General features: G+C 44.5%; 2 protein-coding genes across 3 annotated transcripts in view; one reads left to right on the top strand and one right to left on the bottom strand.

Moving 5' to 3' along the window:
- The window catches only part of PCMT1 (protein-L-isoaspartate (D-aspartate) O-methyltransferase), a 58,222-nt gene extending 57,515 nt beyond the window's left edge, over positions 1–707 (bottom strand). For both annotated transcript variants that reach the window (XM_010381042.2, XM_010381041.2), the window contains exon 1: positions 451–707. In XM_010381042.2, coding sequence (XP_010379344.1) covers positions 451–679 — 229 coding nt within the window. In that variant the 5' untranslated portion in view covers positions 680–707. The remainder of the gene's footprint in view (positions 1–450) is intronic.
- Positions 708–3,769: 3,062 nt separating this feature from the next.
- Positions 3,770–22,879, top strand: NUP43 (nucleoporin 43). The gene is made up of 8 exons (XM_010381040.2): positions 3,770–3,961; positions 4,278–4,400; positions 6,632–6,709; positions 7,794–7,974; positions 11,880–12,015; positions 13,985–14,136; positions 18,204–18,326; positions 22,445–22,879. The coding sequence occupies exons 1-8, from the start codon at positions 3,842–3,844 to the stop codon at positions 22,672–22,674; spliced, it is 1,143 nt and encodes a 380-aa protein (XP_010379342.1). The 5' UTR covers positions 3,770–3,841; the 3' UTR covers positions 22,675–22,879.
- Positions 22,880–23,932: the final 1,053 nt, after the last annotated feature.

Here is a 23,932-nt window from a genome sequence, read left to right as displayed (position 1 = left end):
GATTATGGAGGAGGAAGGTGAGAAAAATGCAGGGGACGAGCGTGGGGTCTCCTGAGCGCCAGCCCACTCTCTCTACAAGGCCTAGTCCACACGCTCCCACCCCGAAGGCACGCCCCTCACAAGCCGGACCCGGACGCGGACCCGAGTGACAGCAGCACCACCTGTACTGCCCTCCCTCCCCCAGGGCCTGCAGGGAGACGACTGCCCCTGCCCCCACCAGCAGCGGCCCCTGGCTCTTTCTCTCCCCTTCCAGTCCATGTCGTCGACAAGTGACAGGTCCCGAGGGAGGCAATTGCAAGCGCACGCCGTTCGGGACTACTGGGGCAACTCTGCGCCGAAGCCCTCCAACAGGCGCGCGGGGGCAGACAGAACGTTCCAGACGGCCCAGGGGGACCCGGTCCAGGCCCAGCCTGCCCCAGCTGCCCTACAACGGGCGGAGGTGGCACTTACTGCGGAGGTTGTGGATTAGCTCCGAGTGGCTGGCGCCGCCGGATTTCCAGGCCATCGCTAAGCACACTCGGAGCAGGTACAGAACCACCTTCAGCGCGGCGACGGTGCCCAGCAGTTTTCCCAAGAGTGAGACCACCTCCCACACCGTCACCGCCCCGCTCGCGTCCCCGCTGTAGCTGCCGCTGTTACTGCCGTCGCCGCTGCTGCCGCCACTGCGCGCTCCCGGCATCCCCCGCGGCACGCATGCGCTCTGTGACGCCGCGCGGCTTAGGGTGCGGCCGGGTGGGGCCGAGGGCGGGGGAGGCGTGTGGCCCAGCCGCCCGCGCGTGTGGCTGCTGTGGCTGCTGCGGCTGCCAGGGGGACTGCAGGGAGGCCGGGCTGAGTCAGCGCCACCGCCGCTGCTGCATGTCCCTTTCTGAGGCCTCGAACCGCACCGACTTCGCTCTGCGGCCGGGCTCGGTAGCCTGATCAGTCGCGTTCCCGGCTGCGTCTCCGGTCACCCAGCGGGACGGCGGGATGGCGGGGTCGATCTTTGCAGACGCTGCTGGTGGTTCCGCAGTCGCGGCTGGGTCAGCTGTTTCGAGCGGCGGATCTGCTCGAAATGTCCAGATTGTTAGACGGTGGGCTTCATCCGTTCCTACCTCACCCAACCCAGTTAACTAATATTTGGGTCGGTGGAGCCTGAATAGTACAATAAGAATAAAACCCAACGACAAAGGCCTTCTCTAACCCAAGTACACCGGCCTCTGCCTTTGTGACAAACATGTCACCGTTAGGCTAAGCAAAGACTTTGGAACCCTGGTTCTAAAGCTGTCAGGGAGTGGAAGAATACCAGGACATAGGGGTGGGGGTTGGGGCAAAGCTTTGCTCCCTTAGAATAATACGAACGTAAAGAGTTGCTATGGGTTAAAAAATACCACTGTGTCCTCTGGTGAACGTGTTATTCTCCCGACAAAAGTGTGCATTTCCACCTAATTAAGCCTCACAAATTCCACCATGGCTTTATTGCTATCAGCTCTGCAAGACCATGAGTGAGAAGTTCACTGAGAACATTGCTTGTCGCGTCCAAATCGCTGACTCGTAGTTTGACCTGAGACTGACAGAATCCAGCCATCACTTAGTCCAGTAATTTTTTTTTTTTTTTTTTTTTTGAGACGGAGTCTCGCTGTGTCGCCCAGGCTGGAGTGCAGTGGCGCGATCTCGGCTCACTGCAAGCTCCGCCTTCCGGGTTCAGCCTCCTGAGCAGCTGGGACTACAGGCGCCCGCCACCACGCCCGGCTAATTTTTTGTATTTTTAGTAGAGGCAGGGTTTCACCGTGTTAGCCAGGATGGTCTCGATCTCCTGACCTCGGGATCTGCCCTCCTCTGCCTCCCCAAGTGCTGGGATTACAGGCGTAAGCCATTGCGCCCGGCCTCCAGTAATCTTTTGGAAAAGGAAACAAGGCTAAGACCTTTGTTCTACTATGTCAGCACAATTTTCAAATTCTAGTTCTTATCCGATTTTGTAAAATGTGACGCTGGCCTGTTTCCAATCCAAAATCAACATTACCTATTTTCTGGGATTCTGTGACCATAAAGGAAAGTACTGACAAAACTGAGTTTTTTGTTTTTGTTTTTGTTTTTGTTTTTTGAGACGGAGTCTCGCTCAGTAGCCCAGGCTGGAATGCAGTGGCAGGATCTCGGCTCACTGCAACCTCCGCCTCCCAGGCCCGGGTTCAAGAAATTCTGCCGCAGCCTCCCCAGTAGCTGGAATTACAGGCACGACCACCATGCCCGGCTAATTTTTTTGTATTTTTAGTAGTAGAGTTTCACCATATTGGCCAGGCTGGTCTCGAACTCCTGACCTCGTGATCTGCCTGCCTCGGTCTCCCAAAGTGCTGGAATTACAGGCGTGAGCCACCGTGCCCAGCCAAAACAGTGTTCTTTACTTAAATTTTAAACGTGAATAAATTGTTGATTTGGGACTGTAACCCACTTAATATTTTCCGTTTTATTTTTTCTACAGTTTCTTGATCTTCCATTTGGTGAAAAGAAAAAAGTCAAATCCTTGATAGGAACCTGATAACTCTAAAGCTGAGCCAGACGGATTGCATTTACATGCAGTGCTTCCGTAAACTGTCCCTGTGAAGTAGGACTACCAATATCACATAAAAACAACAGTAGCATAATGGCCCTTTTTAAAGAAACAACCTCTTGTATTCAGTAGGATTTACATTCTAATTAGAGAGGAATATGCATCTTAAGAAAACTAACAATAAAATATATCCAAAATATATGTAATTAGTGGTCTAGATATCAAATGCAAGCTCACGCCTGTAATCCCAGCAGTTTGGGAGGACAAGGCAGGCGGATCACCTGAAGTCAGGAGTTCGAGACCAGCCTGGCAAATATGGTAAAATCCCGTCTTTATTAAAAAAAAAAAAAAATTAGCCAGGCATGGTGACACGCACCTGTAGTCCCAGCTACCCTGGAAGCTGAGGTGAGAGAATCACTTTAATCTGGGAGGCGGAGGTTGCAGTGAGCTGAGATTGTGCCACTGCACTCCAACCTGGGCTACAGAGTAAGACCCTGTCTTCAAAAAGAAAAAAAGCGATGTTGATTTAGATCAACATTGGCTGGGGTCATCAGGAAATCGTTAAGGAAAGAACAGATCCTTGAAGGATAGGCAGGATTCCGAGGAGTAAAGAGGAAGGGAAGAATATTATAGGTGTAACCAAAAGCACAGAAGGAACCTAGAAAACTGATTCCTGGGCTATTGACAATAGATATCACAAACCTCATTCTTAATCATGCACATAATTAAATTGACCAAAGCTAGGCAATTGGGATCAAAACTAAAACTGGAGTCTTTCAGAATTCTAATTCCAGGCTCTGACAGTGTGTATTAACTTTCAAGCAAAGTATTTGTTTGGGGGACAAGAGGGAGAGGTTTAGGATAGTAGGTTGGCACTGTATTCGAGGTACTTCCGTGAGTATTTAAGGATTTTTGAATTGTTTTCTATGCGCAGTGACCTGCAACTGCTTAGGTGTGGTTTCAAGGTGGTTTCTACGGTATTGATTTTGTTCTATTTTTGATCTTAAATTTTACACTGCACAATTATTGAACACAGGAAAATACTGATATTGTAGATTAGGAGCAAGTCCTACTGCTCAAAGGCCAAAGCGCTCTTGCCTTTGCTCAGAGTCGCTCTACGAGATGGGCCTCTCAGTGTAGGTTCTCCCAGTTTGTATACTGACCGTGCCCACACTGGCTACCGAAGAGAATTGACTCTCTGCAGCCACCGTCTGCCTCCTAAAGTCCCGTCCAATCAGGGTTCCGCGGGAAGAGGCGGGGCTGAGAGGCGCGCACTGTGCTTGCTTTTTGCAGGTACCTGCTGCGACTGCTTTCGGCATGGAGGAAATTTATGCGAAGTTTGTGTCTCAGAAAATCAGCAAAACCCGCTGGCGACCGCTGCCTCCCGGAAGTTTGCAGACCGCGGAGACGTTCGCTACAGGATCTTGGGACAATGAGGTATCCCCGCTGATAGGGACGAGCCCCTGCTTCTTCCCTCCCTCCGGTTGAGTTGACCCCTGGCCGCGCGCGCGCCAACTCCCACCTTCTGGTTTTTCTCGCACTTCTAGGTCCCTCGGACCCTGTCTCAGGCGCGGTTGCTCCATAGCTCAGAGCCCGTGATGGTGTGCCTGAGCCTCATACCTCGTTACGTTTTAAACTCACCATACTATTTGTCTGAGAAGTTTTGGAGCAAGCTTTCTGGACGGAAGCACAACTTTTATTTTCCGAGAGTTGACGTTTATGTCATCTCAAGACACAACTCTTTGTTTTACAGGAAAATTATGTTTCACTGTGGTCTATTGGAGATTTTGGAAACTTGGACTCTGATGGAGGGTTTGAAGGAGACCATCAGTTATTGTGTGATATCAGACACCATGGTGATGTCATGGATTTACAGGTAAATCTGTGTAGCATCCAAAAGCTAACTTTGAAAGTCTTGAGTAATACATTTAAACAAGCAGAGCATCATAAAAGTTGTCTTGTGTCACCCCTCGTTTGCAAAAAACTGAGTGCTCTGTAAGTTATGATTTGCCTGACATCATTTAGCCATTTAGTGGCAGAAAAAGGACTGGGAAAGGGGATGTAGATTTAATCATACTTTTTTATTTATTGACCGTCGACTATGTGCTAAGTACCGTTTGGGGAGCTTTACAAAAATTAATTATTGTTGCTTGCCAGTAAATCAAGTATTGTTACTTTGTTTTATTAATGAGAAAATTGAGACTAATATATCTTGAGCATGTACTATGTGACAGATACTGTGCAGGGGGATTAACATCATTTTGTTTTTTGAATTCTCATAACAACTCCCTAAGCAGAGATTAGTGCTCCCGTTTTAAAGATTTACCACGATTTAGTGAACTTAACTTGGCCAAAGTCTCGAAACCAGTAGTGAGTGGTGGGGATGAAATTGAGCTTTCTTTTTTTCTTTTTCTTTTTTTTTTTTTTTTTTTTTGAGTTGTTGTCTCACTCTGTCTCCCCAGCTGGAGTACAGTGGCATGATCTCGGCTCACTACAGCCTCCACTTCCCGGATTCAAGCAGTTCTCCTGCCTCAGCCTCCCAGGTAGCTGGGACTACAGGCGCAGGCCACCACACCCGGCTAATTTTTTTTATTTTTAGTAGAGACGAGGTTTCACCATATTAACCAGGATGGTCTTGAACTCCTGATCTCGGCCTCCCAAAATGCTGGGATTGCAGGAGTGAGCCACTGTGCCTGGCCGAAATTAAGTTTTCAAATCCTGGTGTGGAGAGCCCCTGCGTTTTATTCTGTAGAAAGCTACCCAGCCCTGGTGTACGCCTGTAATCCCAGCTACTCGGGAAGCTGAGGCAGGAGAATCTCTTGAACCTGGGCGCAGAGGTTACAATAAGCTGAGAGTGTGCCAGTCTGGGCAACAAGAGCGAAACGCTGTCCCAAAAAAAAAAGAAAGAGAAAGAGAGACAGAGAGAAGAAAGACAGCTATCTAGCCCTAGGAAAGATTTTTTTTTTTTTTTTGAAACGGAGTCTCATACTGTCACTTGAACTGGAGTGCAGTGGCACGATCTCAGCTCACTGCAACCTCTGCCTCCTGGGTTCATGCAGTTCTTCTGCCTCAGCGTCCTGAGTAGCTGGGACGATTGGCACATGCCTCCATGCCTGGCTAATTTTTGTGTTTTTAGTAGAGATGGGGTTTCACCATGTTGGCTAGGCTGGTCTTGAACTCCTGACCTCGTGGTTCACCCGGCTTGGCCTCCCGAAGTGCTGGGATTACAAGCGTGAGCCACCGTACCTGGACAATATTTTTCCTTTCTTTTTTTCTTTTTCTTTTTTCTTTTTCTTTTTTTTGAGATGGAGTCTCACTCTGTCGCCCAAGCTGGAGTGCAGTGGCACGATCTCGGCTCACTGCAACCCTGCCTCCTGGGTTCAAGCGATTCTTCTGCCTCAGCCTGCTGAGTAGCTGGGAGTACAGGCGCCTGCCACCACGCCCAGCTAATTTTTGTATTTTTAGTAGAGACGGGGTTTCAACATATTGGCCAGGCTAGTCTCGAACTCCTGACCTCGTGATCTGCCTGCTTCAGCCTCCCAAAGTGCTGGGATTACAGGCGTGAGCCACCGCGCCTGGCTTTTCTTTTTAAAAATTTTTGTTCTTTTTTTGAAGCTGAGTCTTGCTCTATCAACCAGGCTGGAATGCAGGGGCTCCAGCTTGGCTCGCTGCAAGCTCCGCTTCCCTACAACCCCGACTCATTTTTGTATTTTTGTAGAGACGAGGTCTCGCCACGTTGCCCAGGGTGGTCCTGAACTCCTGAACTCAAGCGATCTGTCCGCCTAGGCCTCCCAAAGTGCTGGGATTACAGGCGTGAGCCACCGCACCCAGCCAGGAATGATATTTTTCTAATGTTTTATTGTGTTAGTCTCAAATTAAGTCAATGGTGGGTGAATGTGTCTAGGAAAAAAATACTGTTTATTCATGAAAATACTTTGTATGGCAGTTTGGACTTTCAGCTCCGTTAACACGTTATTTATTTAGCACTCATAGGCGCTTTGCTTTTTAAAATTGTTACCATTTGCTACTAATTGAGTTAAATAAACGAATAGATTTCCTCCCTGCTAATATTTCTGAATCTTTAACAAGCAGAAATTTTCTCTTTAGTTTTTTGACCAGGAAAGAATTGTCACTGCTTCATCAACAGGATGTGTAACAGTTTTCCTTCACCATCCGAATAACCAGGTAAAGAACTTCAGTTTGAAAAGTGATTTTTTTTTTTTTTGAGATGGAGTTTTGCTCTTTTTGCCCAGGCACTGGAGTGCAGTGGCGCAATCTCGGCTCATCACAAGCTCCGCCTTCCAGCTTCAAGTGATTCTCCTGCCTCAGCCTCCCAAGTAGCTGGGATTACAGGCATGTGACACCACGCCCGGCTAATTTTATATTTTTCGTAGAGACGGGGTTTCTCCATGTTGGTCAGGCTGATCTCGAACTCCTGACCTCAGGTGATCAGCCCTCTTCACCCTCCCAAAGTGCTGGGATTACAGGTGTGAGCCACCGCTCCCGGCCAAAGGTAACGTTTCTAATAGACATGCCTAGTAAATATAAGACCCAGTTCATGTTGAAAGTTTTTTTGAGTCATTTAGAAAAAGCTACAGAGATTAATGTTTTATTTATTTATTTATTTATTTATTTATTTATTTATTTATTTATTTATTTATTTTGAGACAGAGTCTCTTTCTGTTACCCAGGCTAGAGTGCAGTGGCACGATCTCTACTCACTGCAGCCTGCACCTCCCTGGTTCAAGCAATTCTCCCACCTTAGCTTCCCAAGTAGCTGGGATTACAGGTGTGTGCCACCATACCTGGCTAATTTTTGTATTTTTAGTAGAGATGGGATTTCACCATATTGACCAGGCTGGTCTCAAACTCCTGACCTCAGATGATCTGCCTGCCTTGGCCTCCCAAAGTGCTAGGATTACAGGCATGAGCCACAGCCATGGGCCAGAGATGTATATTTTAGATGTAGCTTAATTCCCATAAGAATACAAAGAGTTGCTTTTGAACATCCAACTGCTTGATCCCTAAAAGTCATTACTGTAGTTTGAGATAAATGTGAGGCATTATTAAACAGTATTTCTTTCGAATCTAATTCTGTGTGTACAGAACTTTGATGCAAGTAGTTTCTAGATTTCATTATTCTAAAGGAAAAAAGAGAGATTTATTCTTGTAGAAGGATGTGAGTCAGAATTTAAAGATACTCTTGTTGGTAAGAAGTGCTAGTTCCTTAGTACTTTTCTTTAATAGCATCCTCATTTCTGATGCCTAGACTCTGTCAGTCAACCAGCAGTGGACTACAGCTCACTACCACGCAGGCCCTGGCAGTCCTTCCTATAGCAGTGCACCATGTACAGGTGTTGTGTGCAACAACCCAGAAATCGTTACAGTTGGAGAGGATGGTCGAATAAATCTCTTCAGAGCTGATCACAAGGAAGCTGTAAGAACCATAGGTAAGAAAAATCCCAGCCTGGCCAACATGGCGAAACCTTGTCTCTATTAAAAATACAAAAGTTAGGCTGGGTGTGGTGGCTTACCCCGGCAATCGCAGCACTTTGGGAGGCGGAGGCGGATCACCTGAGGTTGGGAGTCCGAGAGCAGCCTGACCAACATGGAGAAACACTCTCTCTATTAAAAATACAAAATTAGCCGGGAATGGTGGCACATGCCTGTAATCCCAGCTACTCGGGAGGCTGAGGCAGGAGAATCACTTGAACCCGAGAGGCGGAGGTTGCAGTGAGCAGATTGTGCCATTGCACTCCAGCCTGGGCAATAAGAGTGAAACTCTGTCTCAAAAAAAAAAAGAAAAGAAAAGTGAGCCAGGCATGGTGGCGCATGTTTGTAATCCCAGCTACTCAGGAGGCTGAGGCAGGAGAATCACTTGAACCCGAGAGGCAGAAGTTGCGGTGAGCTGTGATGGCACTCTGTACTCCCACCTGGGCAACAGAGGGAGACTCCGTCTCAAAAAAAGAAAAATCATTGTATTCCTTTCATTCATCACAGAGTAATTGAGTGCTTACCGTATACTAAGTAAACACTGCCGGGCATGATGGCTCATGCCTGTTACCCCAGCACTTTGGGAGGCCAAGGCGGGCGGATCACGAGGTCGAGAGATCGTGATCATCTTGGCCAACATGGTGAAAGTCCGTCTCTACTAAACATAACAAAAATTAGCTGGGTGGGGTGGCATGTGCCTGTAGTCCCAGCTACTCAGGAGGCTGAGGCAGGAGAATCGCTTGAACCTGGGAGGTAGAGGTTGCAGTGAGCCAAGATTACACCACTGCACGCTAGCCTGGCGACGGAGCGAGACTCCATCTCAAAAAAAAAGTAAACACAATGAGCCGGACACGGTGGCTCACGCCTGTAAATCGCAACACTTTGGGAGGCCGAGGCAGGCGGATCACAAGGTCAGGAGATTGAGACCATCCTGGCTAACATGGTGAAACCTTGTGTCTACTAAAAATACAAAAAATTACCCTGGCGTAGTGTCGACAGTCGTCTGTAGTCACAGCTACTTTGGAGGCTGAGGCAGGAGAATGGCATGAACCTGGGAGGCGGAGCTTGCAGTGAGTCAAGATCGCACCACTGCACTCCAGCCTGGGTGACAGAATGAGACTCCATCTCAAGAAAAAAAAAGTAAACACAATGTTAAGTGATTGAGGGATATAAAAATATATGGCTGGTAGCAGTGGCTCATGCCTATAATCCCAGCACATTAGGAGACCAGGCAAGCAGATCATTTGAGGCCAAGAGTTTGAGACCAGCCTGGCCAACGTGGCAGAACCCTGTCTCTACTGAAATTACAAACGTTAGCTGGGCATGGTGGCACACGCCTATAATCCCAGCTGCTTGGGAGGCTAAGTCATGAGAATTGCTTGAACGTGAGAGACTGAGAGGCTGCAGTGAGCCAAGATCACGCCACTGCACTCCAGCCTGGGTGACAGAGCAAGACTCAGTCTCAAAAAAATACATGTACACATGCACGCATGGCAGGATCCCTTTGTCAAGAGAGTAGGTTGACGAGGCTGGTACGGATGACTGACTAGAAGAAACAGAAACCATTTTTTTGTTTGTTTGTTTTTTTGGCGAGAGGGCATTATCAGATAAAGCATCTGGGAGTAGGTAGTAATTAATAGTTTTTCTGGGTTCTAGACCATAAGTAAGACTAAAAGATGGTGTGCTAGACAAAGGGAATAGGCCAGAGGCAGGATAAAGACATTCAGAGAATGACAAAAAGTATGGTTTGACCTGACTTTAGATATCTATGTAGGAGAGATGAAAGATGAAGCAAGAGAGGGGTAAACTGGGGCCAGATTACAGAGTCTAATGCAAAATCACAGAGGTTTCATCTTTTAGGTGGAAAACTAAGTGTAATGGTTCTCAACTATGCTTCAGTCAGACTTCTCTGAGGTAATTTTTTAACTGTCCACCACTCTAGACCTCTTAAATCAGAATCTCTAGGAATTGAGCCCATGAATCCATTTTGTGGGTGGTTTTTTTTTTTTTTTTTTAAGATGCAATCTCACTCTGTCACCAAGCTGGAGTACAGTGGCATGACCTCAGCTCACTGCAACCTCCACCTCCCGGGTTCACGCGATTCTGCAGCTTCAGCCTCCCAAGTAGCTAGGACTATAGGCACACGCCACCACGCTGAGCTACTTTTTGTATTTTTAGTAGAGACGGGCTTTCAACATGTTGGGCAGGATGGTCTTGATCTCTTGACCTTGTCTTTCGCCAGCCTTGGCTTCCCAAATGCTGGAATTACAGGCGTGAGCCACTGTACCTGGTCTTTTGTGTTGTTTATTATGATTTTCAGTTTTGAGTTAAGTTGCATTACTTTTTTTTTTTTTTTTTTTTTTTTTTTTTGAGACAGGGTCTTGCTCTGTCACCCAGCCTGGAGTGCAGTGGCATGATCCCAGCTCACTGCAACCTCTGCCTCCCAGGTTCAAGTGATCCTCCCACCTCAGCCTCCCAGGTGTCTGGGACTACAGATGCATACCAGCATGCCCAGCTAATTTTTGTAGAAATGAGGTTTCACCATGTTGCCCAGGCTGGTCTCAAACTCCTGGGCTCAAGTGGTCTGCCCACCTCGGCCTCCCAAAGTGCTGAGATTACAGATGTGACCCACTGCACTGGGCGAGTTCACTTATTTGTTAATTCATGACCATTGCCTGGTGGCAGTGTAGAGGAGTGGCACAAACTAAAGTCCATAAAGTATATGTTAAATTATGAGGCGTAAGTTCTAAACACCAGGAAATCAACAAAAAGGACCATTATGACAATCAGGAATGACTTCATGGAGAGGGCGAGAGTTGATGAGGGTGAAAATGAGTAGATTTGGGATGAGTCTGTAGAATAATAGAAAGTTAGAATGAGCTCTGTAGGAAGCACTGGGGTTTGGCTCAATAGAATGGAAGTTCTAGGTCAGGGACTACTGGGAAGTAAGATTGGATTTAGAGGAGCTTGAACAACTGTCTCAGAAATGCAGGTTAACAATCTTAAGAGTTAAAAAGGAATGTATGAAAACTCAGCCTTCCATTTAGAAAACACTTCAAGGCCAGGCCTGGTGGCTCACGCCTGTAATCCCAGCACTTTGGGAGGCTGAGGCAGACGGATCACCTGAGCTCAGGAGTTTGAGACCAGCCTGGCCAACATGGTGAAACTCCGTCTCTACTAAAAATACAAAAATTAGCCAGGCAGGTTGGCATGTACTTGTAATCCCAGCTACTAGAGAGGCTGAGGCAAGAGAATCGCTTGAACCTGGGAGGCGTAAGTTACAGTGAGCCAAGAGGGCGCCACTGCCCTCTAGCCTGAGCGAGATCAATCTCAAAAAAGAGAAAGAAAACAGTAGGCCAGGCGTGGTGGCTCACACCTGTAATCCCAGCATTTTGGGAGGCTGAGGCTGGTGGATCAGCTGAGGTCAGGAGTTCTGGACCAGCCTGACCAACTTGGAGAAACCCCATTTCTACTAAAAATACAAAATTAGCCGGGTGTGGTGGCATATGCCTGTCATCCCAGCTACTTGGGAGGCTGAGGCAGGAGAATTGCTTAAATCCGAGAGGCAGTGATTGCGGTAAGCCGAGATCGTGCCATTGCACTCCAGCCTGGGCAACAAGAGTGAAACTCCGTCTCAAAAAAAAAAGAAACAGAAAACAGTTCAGACATCCTGTGAGTAATATTTTTCCATCCAAAGAGAATCCATTTAAACATATACATTACCATGCATTTTTCTATAGAAATTTAAATTGTAAGTTACTGGAAATTGTAATATATCAATCCATGAAAGGAGTGCGATTTAAGATTTTCTTGGAAAAAAAGGGGACTCATTAACACATATTACCATTTTTTAAATTTTTAGACAATGCAGATAGTAGTACCCTCCATGCTGTAACCTTTCTTCGAACTCCTGAGATTCTTACTGTAAATTCAATTGGACAGTTGAAAATATGGGATTTCAGACAACAAGGAAATGAACCTTCTCAGATATTGTCACTGTAAGTGTTGACTTGTAATTTCAGTAATGTAATCCAAAAATTAATGTGTTAGGTTGTTTATAGTTACTGGCTTTAAGCCATATTGTATTTAATTGCGTTTTAAGAGGGAGATCCCTGATTAAAATTTGGTAGAGCAAGCATGGGGCTGATACTACTGTGTTTCGTTTAGTAATTATTTGTTAGAGTGATTCAGAGCCTTTACTCTTTGAAGTTTGTATTATTTCATGGAGAACTTATTTCTGCTTTTTCAGTGATTGTTTAATGGATAAAATATACTCCAGATGTAATGATTGGGGGGAAAATATAATTCCAGATAATTTTTCCGAGCAGAAATCCCCCTTTTTAGGTGTACAGCCTTCTCTCATAAGAAAATAGAATGTATCACACTGAAAAAATAGTTACATAAACTAAGCATTAAATAAGATGATAAATCATACTTAGTATACTTGATGTATGAATTTTTAAATAATCCAATAAGTGGAAATGTGATTTGTACATCTTACCATCGGATTATCTTTCATTCCATGTCTCCAGACTGAAGTGAAAATAAATAATTGTGGCCTTGAATTGTTTCCAAATTGTACTATTTAGAAATATATCTAATTTAGTTCATTTTTTTGGTATCATTAAGATTCAGCCAGGCCGGGCATGGTTGCTCATGCTTGTAATCCCAGCACTTTGGGAGGCCAAAGCAGGTGGATCACTTGAGGTCAGGAGTTCGATACCAGCCTGGCCAACATGGTGAAACCCCATCTCTACTAAAAAAACAAAAACTAGCCAGGCATGGTGGCATGTGCCTGTAGACCCAGCTACTCGGGAGGCTGAGGCAGGAGGATCATTTGAACCCAGGAGGCAGAGTTTGCAGTGAACCAAGATCAAGCCATTGCATTCCAGCCTGGGCAACGAGAACAAAACTCCGTCTCAAATAAAGAAAAGATTCAGCCAGTAGCTCCAGCCACTAAGTTGTCACTTAGTTACCATATAAAACATGTTTCTTGACTTAGCATGGTGGCTCACGCCTGTAATCCCAACACTTTGGAAGGATTATCTGCAGTGAGAAGTTTGAGACCAGGTGGGGCAACACAGTGAGACTCCATCTCTACAAAAATTTCTTAAAATAGCCAGGCACCGTAGCATGTGCGTGTAGTCCTAGCTACTTGGGAGGCTGAGGCAAAAGGCTCTTTTGAGCCCAGATTGCAGCAAGCTGTAGATAACACCACTGCACTCTAGCCTCGGTGACAAAACAAGACCCTGTCTTTTTTTTATTTTTTTTATTTTTTGAGACAGAGTTTCACTCTGTTGCTCAGGCTGGAGTGCAGTGGCATGATCTTGGCTCACTGCAACTTCTGCCTACCAGGTTCAAGCAATTCTCATGCCTCAGCCTCCCAAGTAGCTGGGACTACAGGCATGTGCCACCATGCCTGGCTAGTTTTTGTATTTTTAGTAGAGATGGGGTTTCGCCAGTTGGCCTGGTTGGTCTTGAACTCCTGTCCTCAAGTCATCCACCTGCCTTGGCCTCCCAAAATGCTGGGATTATAGACGTGAACCACTAAGCCTGGTCAAGACCCTGTCTCTTAAAAAAACAAAAAAACAGGCTGGGTATAGTTACCAGTCATCCCAGCACTTTGGGAGGCTAAGGTGGCTAGATCATTTGAGCCTGGGAGTTTGAGACCAACCTGGGCAACAAGGAGAAACCCCATCTCTACAAAAATACAAAAAGTTAACCAGGCATGATGGTACACACATGTACTCCTAGCAACTCAGGAGGCTGAGGTGGGAGGATCACCTGAGCCCAGGGAGTTTGAGTCTTCAGTGAGCAATGATTGCAGCACTGCACTCCAGCCTGGGTAAGTGAGGCCTTGTCTCAAAACAGACAACAACAACAACCAAAAAAAACGTGTTTCCTGTGTTACACAAAGATAAATTATACTTTATTTGATTTTGATGTCATTGTTATCTCCCACAAAAGGACTGGTGACCGAGTGCCACTCCACTGCGTTGATAGACATCCCAACCAACAGCATGTTGTAGCTACTGGTGGCCAAGATGGAATGTTGAGTATTTGGGATGTTAGACAAGGTACTATGCCTGTGTCTCTGCTGAAGGCACATGAAGCTGAAAGTAAGTATTGTGGAGATACAAAAAGTTTGTATTGGGTGAGTTATATGACATATAATAAGCACCTTTCCATAATGATGCATGTGGATCATTTTACATTGTAGCTTTTAATGACTGAATTGTATAAATTTAAATAATTATCTAATTTCTTTTTACTTGACATTTATGTTCTTTAACTTTTTTTTTTTTTTTTTTTTTTTGGAGATGGAGTTTCACCCTTGTTGCCCGGGCTGGAGTGCAGTGGCGCTATCTTGGCTCACTACAACCTCCGCTTCCCTAGTTCAAGCGATTCTCTTGCCTCAGCCTCCCAAGTAGCTGGGATTACAGGCATACACCACCACACCCGGCTAATTTTATATTTTTAGTAGAGACTGGGTTTCTCCATTGTTGGTCAGGCTGGTCTTGAACTCCCGTCCTCAGGTGATCTGCCCGCCTCAGCCTCCCAAAGTGCTGGGATTACAGGCATGAGCCACCGTGCCCGGCTTTTTAAAAGACAGGGTCTGGCTCTCGCCCAGGCTGGAGTGCAGTGGTGCAGTCACGGCTCACTACAGCCTTGACTTCCAGGGCTTAGGTGATCCTCCTGCATTAGCCTCCCAAGTAAATAGGACTATAGGTGTATGCCACCACGCCTAGCTGATTTTTTGTTGTTGTTTGTTTTTTTGTAGATATGGGGTTTCACTTTATTGCCCAGGCTGGTCTCAAACTCCTGGGCTCAAGTGATCCTCAGGAAATGCTGAGTTTACAGGTGTGAGTTGTGAGCCACCACAGCAGCCACAGGTTTCATTCTTATATCCAAAACTGTAGTGGAATCCTTAGATATTTATCTATATGTACTTTTTTTGAGATAGGGTCTCTTGCCTAGGCCGGAGTGCAGTAGTGGTGTGATCATAGCTCATTGCAGCCTCGAACTCCTGGACTTAACACAATTCTCCCAAAGTGCTAGGATTGCATGAGCCATTATTCCCATGCCCAGCCTTATGTACTTTTTTTCTTAGGATAATTTTTTAGAAGTAGAATTGCTAGGCCAGACCTTTTGCATAATGCACTGACAGATTTTTCTACACAAAAATAATACCAGTTTAAGCCAGGCACATTGGCACTTGCCTGTAGTTCCAGCTACTCAGGAGCATGAGGTGGGAAGATTGCTTGAGCCCGAGAGTTTAGGCCAGCTTAGGCAACATAACCTCTTTAAAAAGTTAATAATACTAGTTTAAGGCAGGTGGGTGACATGCACCAGCTTCTTGGGAGGCTGAGGTAGGAGGATTGCTTGAGTCCGGGAATTCAAGGCTGCAGTGCATTATGATTGCACCTCTGCACTCTAGCCTGGACAATATAGTGAGACTCCGCTCCCCGAAGAAAGGTAATAAAAATCATACCATTTTATATGCCATAGTGAAGTGTGCCAGAATGCCCTTTTCCCATGCAAATGCAGGCTCTTTGTCATATTTGCTAATAAATGTGCTCCTCAATTTATTGTTGCATCATTTTTTTAACATGAATGATAGATTTATAAGCTTTTTTTTTTTTTTTCTTTTGATTCTGGTGGAGATGATTTAGCTGGACAGAAATTTTTCATTTTCTCACTCTGGCTTTGATGTCATGCCAGAATGGATTATACTGTTTTTTGTTTGTTTGTTTGTTTGTTTTTGAGACAGAGTCTTGCTCTGTCGCCCAGGCTGGAGTGCAGTGGCACGATCGTGGCTCACTGAAACCTTTGCCTCCCGGGTTCAAGCCATTCTTCTGCCTCAGCCTCCCTAGTAGCTGGGACTAAAGGCATGCGCCATCATGCCTGGCTAATTTTTGTATTTTTAGTAGAAATGGGGTTTCACCATGTTGGCCAGGCTGGTCTCAAACTCCTTACCTCAGGTGATCCGCCTGCCTTGGCATCCCAAAGTGCTGGGATTACAGGCGTGAGCCACCGCGCCCGGCACTATATATATATTTTTAAAACAGGGTCTCTGTCACCCAGGTTTGAGTGCAGTGGTGTGATCACAGCCCACTGCAGCCTCAGCCTTGCCTCCCTGGCTCAATCAATCCTCCCACCTCAGCCTCCTGAGTAGCTGAGGCTACAGGCATGCACCACTATACCTGGCTAATTTTTTATTTTTTGTAGAGACAAGGTCTCACTATGTTGCCCAGGCTGGAGTGCAGTGTCATGGTACCTCACTTAAGCCTTAACCTCCTGGGGTCAAGTGATCCTCTTGCCTTGCCCTTCTGAGTAGCTGGGACTACAGGTATGTGCCACTACACCTAGCTAATTTTTTTTATTGTTAGATTTCTATAGAAATTATGATGCCATAAAAGATTTTGAGGAAATGAAGAAGACTGGTATCTTTCAGAATTGAATGTGATTTTGGAATATATAGAATTTCTTTGGGGCTGAGCATGGTAGTTCATGTCTGTAATTCTAGCACTTTGGGAGTCCTAGGCAAGCAGATTGCTTGAGCTCAGGAGTTTGAGACCAGCCTGGGCAACATGGAGAAACCCTGTCTCTATTAAAAATACAAAAAGTAGCCAGGTATGCATGCCTGTAGTCCTCGCTACTGGGGAGGCTGAGATAGGCGGATTGCTTAAGCCTGGAAGGTCAAGGCTGCAGTGAGCCATGACCATGCCATTCTGCACTCCAGCCTGGATGCCAGAGCAAGACCCTGTTTCAAAAAGAGAGAGAATTTCTTTGGGTTGAATTGTGTAGAAGTTTGTCACTGACCTATGTTCCCAAAGTATGATGCATAAATATGTGGGCTAAGAAATAGTTTCTCTTGATAAATAATCAACAAATAAAAAATAAAAAGCCCTCCATCTGAAACTGGATCCAAATTCTTGGAACATTTCCAAATTTTGGTTTGCTAGAAGTCAGTTGCTATTTCTCTGATAAAGGCCAGAAGTATTCAGAATCTTGGCATTAACCAATATTGGATATTGCCTCTTAGAAATTCATTTTTGTGTTTCTATTAGGGTCTTTCTCAGTTTTTCCAATAATATAATCTTCATATATTAATGACACAGGAATTGAAAAATAAGACAGCTTACCAATTTAAAAAAAAATTTCCATAAAAAACAGTCATTCCTAGCTGGGCACACACCTGTAATCCCAGCACTTTGGGAGGCTGAGGCAGGAGGATTGCTTGAGGCCAGGAGTAGAAGACCAAGGTAGATAACATAGCAAAACCCTGTCTCTATTTTTAAAATTTTAAAAAAAGCTTTTCATAAAGTAATAGGGTTAAATGTTTTAGCAATTCTTTTTTTTTCTTTTTTTCTTTTTCTTTTTTTTTTTTTTTTTTTTGAGATGTAGTTTTGCTCTTTTTGCCCAGGCTGGAGTGCAATGGCGCAATCTCGGCTCACTGCAACCTCACCTCCCGGGTTTAAGCAATTCTCCTACCTCAGCCTCCCAAGTAGCTGGGATTACAGGCACCTGCTACCACACCGGGCTAATTTTTTGTATTTTTGGTAGAGATGGGGTTTCACCATGTTGGTCAGCTGGTCTCGAACTCCAGACCTCAGGTGATCCACCCACCTTGGCCTCCCAAAGTGTTGGGGTTACAGGCATGAGCCACCGTGCCCAGCTACTATTTTCATTTATTTCCTTGCCCAGTACACAAATTTATTTGGCTTCTTTTTCCTTTTTTTTTTTTTTCTCAGTCTCACTTTGTCACCGAGGCTGGAGTGCAGTGGTGCAAGCTCGTGCAACCTCCGCCTCCCAGGTTCAAGTGATTTTCCTGTCTCAGCCTCCTAAGTAGCTGGGACTACAAGCATGCACCACCACGCCTAGCTAACTTTTGTATTTTTAGTACAGATGGTATTTCACCATGTTGCCCAGGCTGGTCTTGACCTTAGCTGATCCACCCGCCTTAGCCTCCCAAAGTGTTCTTTTTCCTTTCTACATGTTATAGCCATTGGAAAGTTATGTGATGTCTTTTCTTTAATTCTGAAACCTTTAATTTTTATGATAGACTTGAGGCTTGAAGGTATGCGATGGAGGATAATGGAAGATGGTACCTAGAGATGGGGGTTTAATGTTGTTTGTTCAGCGAATCTGCACAGGAATGAGCTTCTTGATTCTTGTCTCTTAGTGTGGGAAGTTCACTTTCACCCATCCAACCCAGATCATCTGTTTACCTGCTCTGAAGATGGATCCCTCTGGCACTGGGATGCTTCCACAGATGTACCTGAAAAGTCGTCACTCTTTCACCAAGGTAAAATTTTTTAATGAATACTCTTACGTGTAATCTCTCTTTTTTTTTTTTTTAAGACAGAGTCTCACTCTGTCACCCAGGCTGGAATGCAGTGGCACGATCTCAGTTCACTGCAACCTCCGCCTCTGGGGTTCAAGTGATTCTTGTGCCTCGAGAGGAGTGGGGACTACAGTCATGCACCACCATGCCTGGCTAATTTTTTTTTGTATTTTTAGTATAGATGGGGTTTCACCATGTTGGCCAGGCTGGTCTCGAACTCCTGATCTCAAATGATCCACCTGCCTCAACCTCCCAAAGTGCTGGGATTACAGGAGTGAGCCAGCATGTTTGGCCTTTTTCTTTCTTTTTTTTTCTTTTCTTTTTTTTGGATACAGAGTCTTAGTCATCCAGGCTGGAGTGCAATGGTGCAATCTTGGCTCAGTGCAACCTCTGCCTCTCGGGTTCAAGCTTTTCTTGTGCCTCAGCTTCCCTAGTAGCTGGGATTACAGGTGTGTGCCACCACACCTGGCTAATTTTTTTGTATTTTTAGTAGAGATGAGGTTTTGCCGTGTTGGCCAGGGTGGTTTCGAACTCCTGGCCTTAAGTGATCTGCCACCTCAGCCTCCCCAAAGTGCTGGGATTACAGGCGTGAGCCACTGTGCCCAGCCTGTTATGTGTAATTTTATCATACTTTAATTTTGTTTTGTTTTGTTTTGTTTGAGACAGGGTCTCACTCTGACATGCAGGCTGGACTGCAGTGGCATGATCACAGCTTGCTACATCCTCGCCCTCCTGGACTCAAGCAATCCTCCTGCCCCAGCCTCCCAAATAACTGAGAGCAGAGGTTCTTACAACCACAACCAGCTAATTTAAAAAAAAATTTTTTTGTACAGACGAGCTCTCACTATTCTGCCCAGGCGTGTCTTGAACTCCTGAGCTCAAGCGATCCTCCTGCCTGGGCCTCCCAAGGTGCTGCTGTTATAAGCATGAGCTGCTGTACCCAGCCTTATTATACTTTTAAATACCAAATTAGACATCCTTGTAGTTTTTACTTAATGGCAAAACATTTTTATTTTCTTGCCTCAGAGTAAATTTGAGTATCACAGGGCTTGAAATCTGACTGTCAAGTTACTTACTACTGTATGGCTGATGGCTAGAAATGCTGTAAGCTGGCTCACTTGAGACAGCCAAGGTTCTTCTTTGTGAATGCCATTAACCTAGACCCTTATGCCATAGCATAGACACAGGCAAATCTTTTATATTGCATTGCCAAGTTTATGTGAATGGCAAGAAAAAAGTTGATATTTGATGTAACTGAGGGTACTGGTTTTTTCCCAAGTTGGGCCGGGTGTGGTGGCTCACGCCTGTAATTCCAACACTTTGGGAGGCCGAGGCGGGTGAGTCATCTGAGGTCGGGAGTTCGAGACCAGCCTAACCAACATGGAGAAACCTCGTCTCTACTAAAAATACAAAATTAGCTGGGTGTGGTGGCGCATAGCTGTAATCCTAGCTAGTCAGGAGGCTGAGGCAGGAGAATCACTTTTACCTGGGAGATGGAGGTTGCAGTGAGCCGAGATTGTACCATTGCACTCCTGCCTGGATAGCAAGAGTAAAACTCCGTCTCAAAAAAAAAAAAAAAAAAAAAAAAAAGGCCTGCTTTTCCTCATTATAGTCAGTGGTAGGTTATGGTCAGCCAAAAACCAGTTTTTGCATTTTCCAAGTTTCCTGTTTTTGAGGGTTTGTCTGTGGTTCCATAGTTCTTTTGCTTATTCATTCACTCAGAAATATTTACTGAATGCCTATCATGTAGGCATTCTTCTAGGTGTTAGGGCATATAACAATGAGCAGAACGAAATGTCAACATGCATAGAGCAAATATTCTAGTAGACAGTTGAAAAATAGATAATGTATCAGTAAGAGTCCAATCAGAATGTCAGAAACTACCTTCCATGTAGAGGGAATTGGTCTCACATGTGTTAGAAGGGCTGGGAAAACAAAAGGTAATAGGAGGGGAGTTGGGAGAACAAATAGGAAAAAAAGGGAGTACCCAGAAATAATAATTGTTAGTACCCCTGCTACTGCATTGTTGAAAATGCTGTAAAAGTTTGTTCTGAATCAGCAGAAAAGGCACTCCCTCAGCCAGGCTGGAACTACCACCAGTGTTGTTGCCAGAAATCTGGAGCAGGAAGGAGCTGCTTCTCCCCTCTTGTCTTCCAGTCACCCACCATGAATACCTGCTATTGGCAAGGCCCATCTGGATGGCAGATGCCAAAGCAGCCTGGAAAGTGGAGTTTGCCGACTTCACCCCCTACAGTATATAGCAGAGCACAGAAAAGTAGAAAGGAGACTGAAAAGAAAAAGGAGGCCGGGCCCAGTGGCTAACGCCTATAATCCCAGCAATTTGGGAGGCCAAGGTGGGCAGATCACCTGAGGCCAGGAGTTCGAGACCAGCCTGGTCCAACGTGGTGAAACCCTGTCTCTACTAAAAATACAAAAATTAGCTGGGTGTGGTGGTGGATGCCTGTAGTCCCAGCTACTTGGGAGGCTGAGGCAGGTGAATCGCTTGAATCTGGGAGTTAGACGTTGCAATGAGCCAAGATCGTGCCACTGCACTCCAGCCTGGGCAACAGAGTGAGACACTGTCTCAAAAAAAAGAAAAGAAAAAGGAAAATAATGTGGCCAAATACACTGCTAATTACCATGAAGAAGAATACATAAGAGTAGGAGGAAAAACAATAAAGACAGGGGTGACGGGAGCTACTCTAGTTAGAGAGTCGTAAGAAGAAGCCACTTGGCAGAAGGAACATTTGAGCAGAGACTTAAGAGAAGTGAAGGTGTAAGTGACATGAAAGCATTCCAGGCAGAGGAAACAGCAAATGCTGAGGACCTGAGACAGGCAGAGTACAGCAAGGATACCACGGTTGCAGCTCAGCCAGCAGGGTAGAGTGGTGGGAGATAAGGACTGGTGGCTGAGGAGCCCTGGGACTTTGTAGCCCATGATAAGGACTTTATGGAAGAGGGGGGAGAAAAGTAGAAACAAGGAGATGAGGAAGGAGTCTTATCACAGTGGCTTGAATAATGTGTTAATCTTTACAGTGTGCAAGAACAATGTAAAATGTAGGGGCAGTAAAAGATAAACAGAAAAACTAAGGGGAAAAAAATTCTAAAAATTCTCCAGAAAAATTCTGGAGTGAAGAGCATGTGTGGAGCATGCATGCATGTCTATGCTAACTTCATCTACAGAGAAACAAACAGTTTCATCTAAGGATTAATTATGTACTTGGTTTTTACTTCCTTCCTCCCCTAACCGCACAGTCTTGAACTTGCAAATTTACTTTTAAGGAACCTTGGTTAGACTGGAAATAAAACTTTATTCTGTGTCTACTATTGCAAGGCACAGTATTAAACACTGTGAAAAAGTAAAACAGATATAAAATGTGCGTCCTGCTCTTAAGACATTCTTAGTCATGGACAGAGGCATGGAAAGTTCAATTAGGATATAAGAATTGTTATAAGGTAGTAAATTAATGGTACATACAAGTGCTGAGGGTTCGAGGAAAGAGAAAAACGTGAAGTAGAGGTTGTCTTCAAAGTTTTCTTAGAAAAGGAAGTTCAGCCATATTTTAAAGGATCAGCAAGATTTTAAATGTACTAATCTTTAAGCTTCAAGACATAAGGACTTGGCACAGAGCATTTAGCACAGAGCCTGGTGCATAGTAGGTACTCAGTCATTTGTTGAGTGAATTAAATTTGTACTTATTTGATATGAAACCAAGTTGAGAGGAAAGTAAGTTGGAAATAATGTCTTTCTTTATTCAACTTGTCTGCTGGCCATTTTGCTACGTTTCTGAGACTTTCCATTAAAAGATGAACAGAAAGAGAGTCAGTTGAAATCATCTGCTTTGCCTGAAGACTTCAAGTTTGGTATCCAGAGTATACCATGGAAATTTCAGTATTTAATATCACTGAATAAGCCTTTGGTCAAAAGTGGTGATATATAATAATGGAATTATTAGCCTATTATTCTGAGAATTAAACACATTGATATCATCGCCTTTCTAAATATCAGTAGAAGTTTGGATGTTTACTAATATAAAAATCATCTTGAAAGATTTCTTCCTTTTCTTTTTTTCTCCCAGGAGGAAGAAGCAGTACTTTTTTGTCTCACAGCATTAGTAACCAAGCTAACGTTCACCAGTCTGTCATTAGCTCCTGGCTCAGCACTGATCCTGCAAAAGACCGAATTGAAATCACAAGCTTGCTTCCCAGTAGGTCTCTGTCTGTGAATAGTTTGGATATTTTAGGTCCTTGTCTTGTTTGTGGAACCGATGCAGAAGCAATTTATGTTACTAGACATCTTTTTTCATAGACGTACTGTAATTATAAGATTTCAGATAGAATATACAATTAGCCTTTTGAGATCCAACTTCTGTGCAAAATTTTATTATCAGAAAATGCAAGATTTGCAGGGGAAACATCAGTAAACTACCATTAATGTCAATGCCCCGATTTGGTTTTTGTTAGCCTGACACTCCCACACAGTTGTAGGATCCGATAGATGACTGATGGCAAAATATTGTGAACATGTGGAAGAAAATCAGTGGGATTCTGGTGCTGATGAATAGGTTACCTTCAGAGTATTATTGACAGCTCATGGAACTAGTTCTTTATTTTTGATGTTGTGGGAATTAACACATCAGTGGTGGTTATGGGAACCACCAACAGGTTCCTACAGTTTTTATCAGTAGTATGTGGAGTATATGCCTTCCTAGTGGCAGTTGCCAATGTTAACGATTATTCTTTTTATTGCAAGTATTTCCTGTGATCCTTCCACACTTTATTTCCTTAATAATAATAATAATAAACTTTTTCAGAAAGAATTGAGTAGAGCAAAAATGACAAAGATGTATAGCTGTGTTCGATTTTTTTTCTTTCTTTTTTTTTTTTGAGGCAGAGTCTTGCTCTGCTGCAGTGCAATGGTGCAATTTCGGCTCACTGCAACCTCTGCCTCCTTCCAGGTTCAAGCGATTCTCCTGCCTCAGCCTCCTGAGTAGCTGGAACTACAGGGGTGCATCACCACGCCCAGCTAATTTTTGTATTTTTAATAGAGACGGAGTTTCACCATGTTGGCCAGGATGGTCTCGATCTCTTGACTTCATCATGATCCACCCGCCTCAACCTCCCAGAGTGCTGGGATTACAGGTGTGAGCCACTGTGCTCATGCTAAAATTTTTTTAAGGTGAAAATGTTTTGACAAGTTCCTTTTTCAGAATAGGTTTTTGAGCAGAACTCTTTCAGCTCCTTAGACCCAACTTTATTTTTGTTGAAAAGGAAAAAATACAACATTTTTCCTAAGGAATTTAGCTTTTGTTTAGCTTCACAGCATAGCTGAAAGTTGCCAAACTGAACATTGTGCAATAAAGTAGAATTCTATATTGATAAGCGAACTGATTTCCAAACTAAAATTTGATAGATAAAAGTGTGATTAATCAAATGATATGATCAGAGTAAATAATTTTGCCTTAATTTTAAGTCTTTTGTTTTAGCCACCTGTAGTCTTACCAACCATCTTTATCCTTGTCTGCAGGGATAATAATAACCTAATGTAGTGTTTTAAGATAATTTAA

This window comes from Rhinopithecus roxellana, chromosome 4, assembly GCF_007565055.1.
Source record: "Rhinopithecus roxellana isolate Shanxi Qingling chromosome 4, ASM756505v1, whole genome shotgun sequence".
Taxonomy (NCBI): Eukaryota; Metazoa; Chordata; class Mammalia; order Primates; family Cercopithecidae; genus Rhinopithecus; species Rhinopithecus roxellana.
Note: the sequence above shows the minus strand (reverse complement) of the source record. Positions and strands in the feature narration are given on the sequence as shown.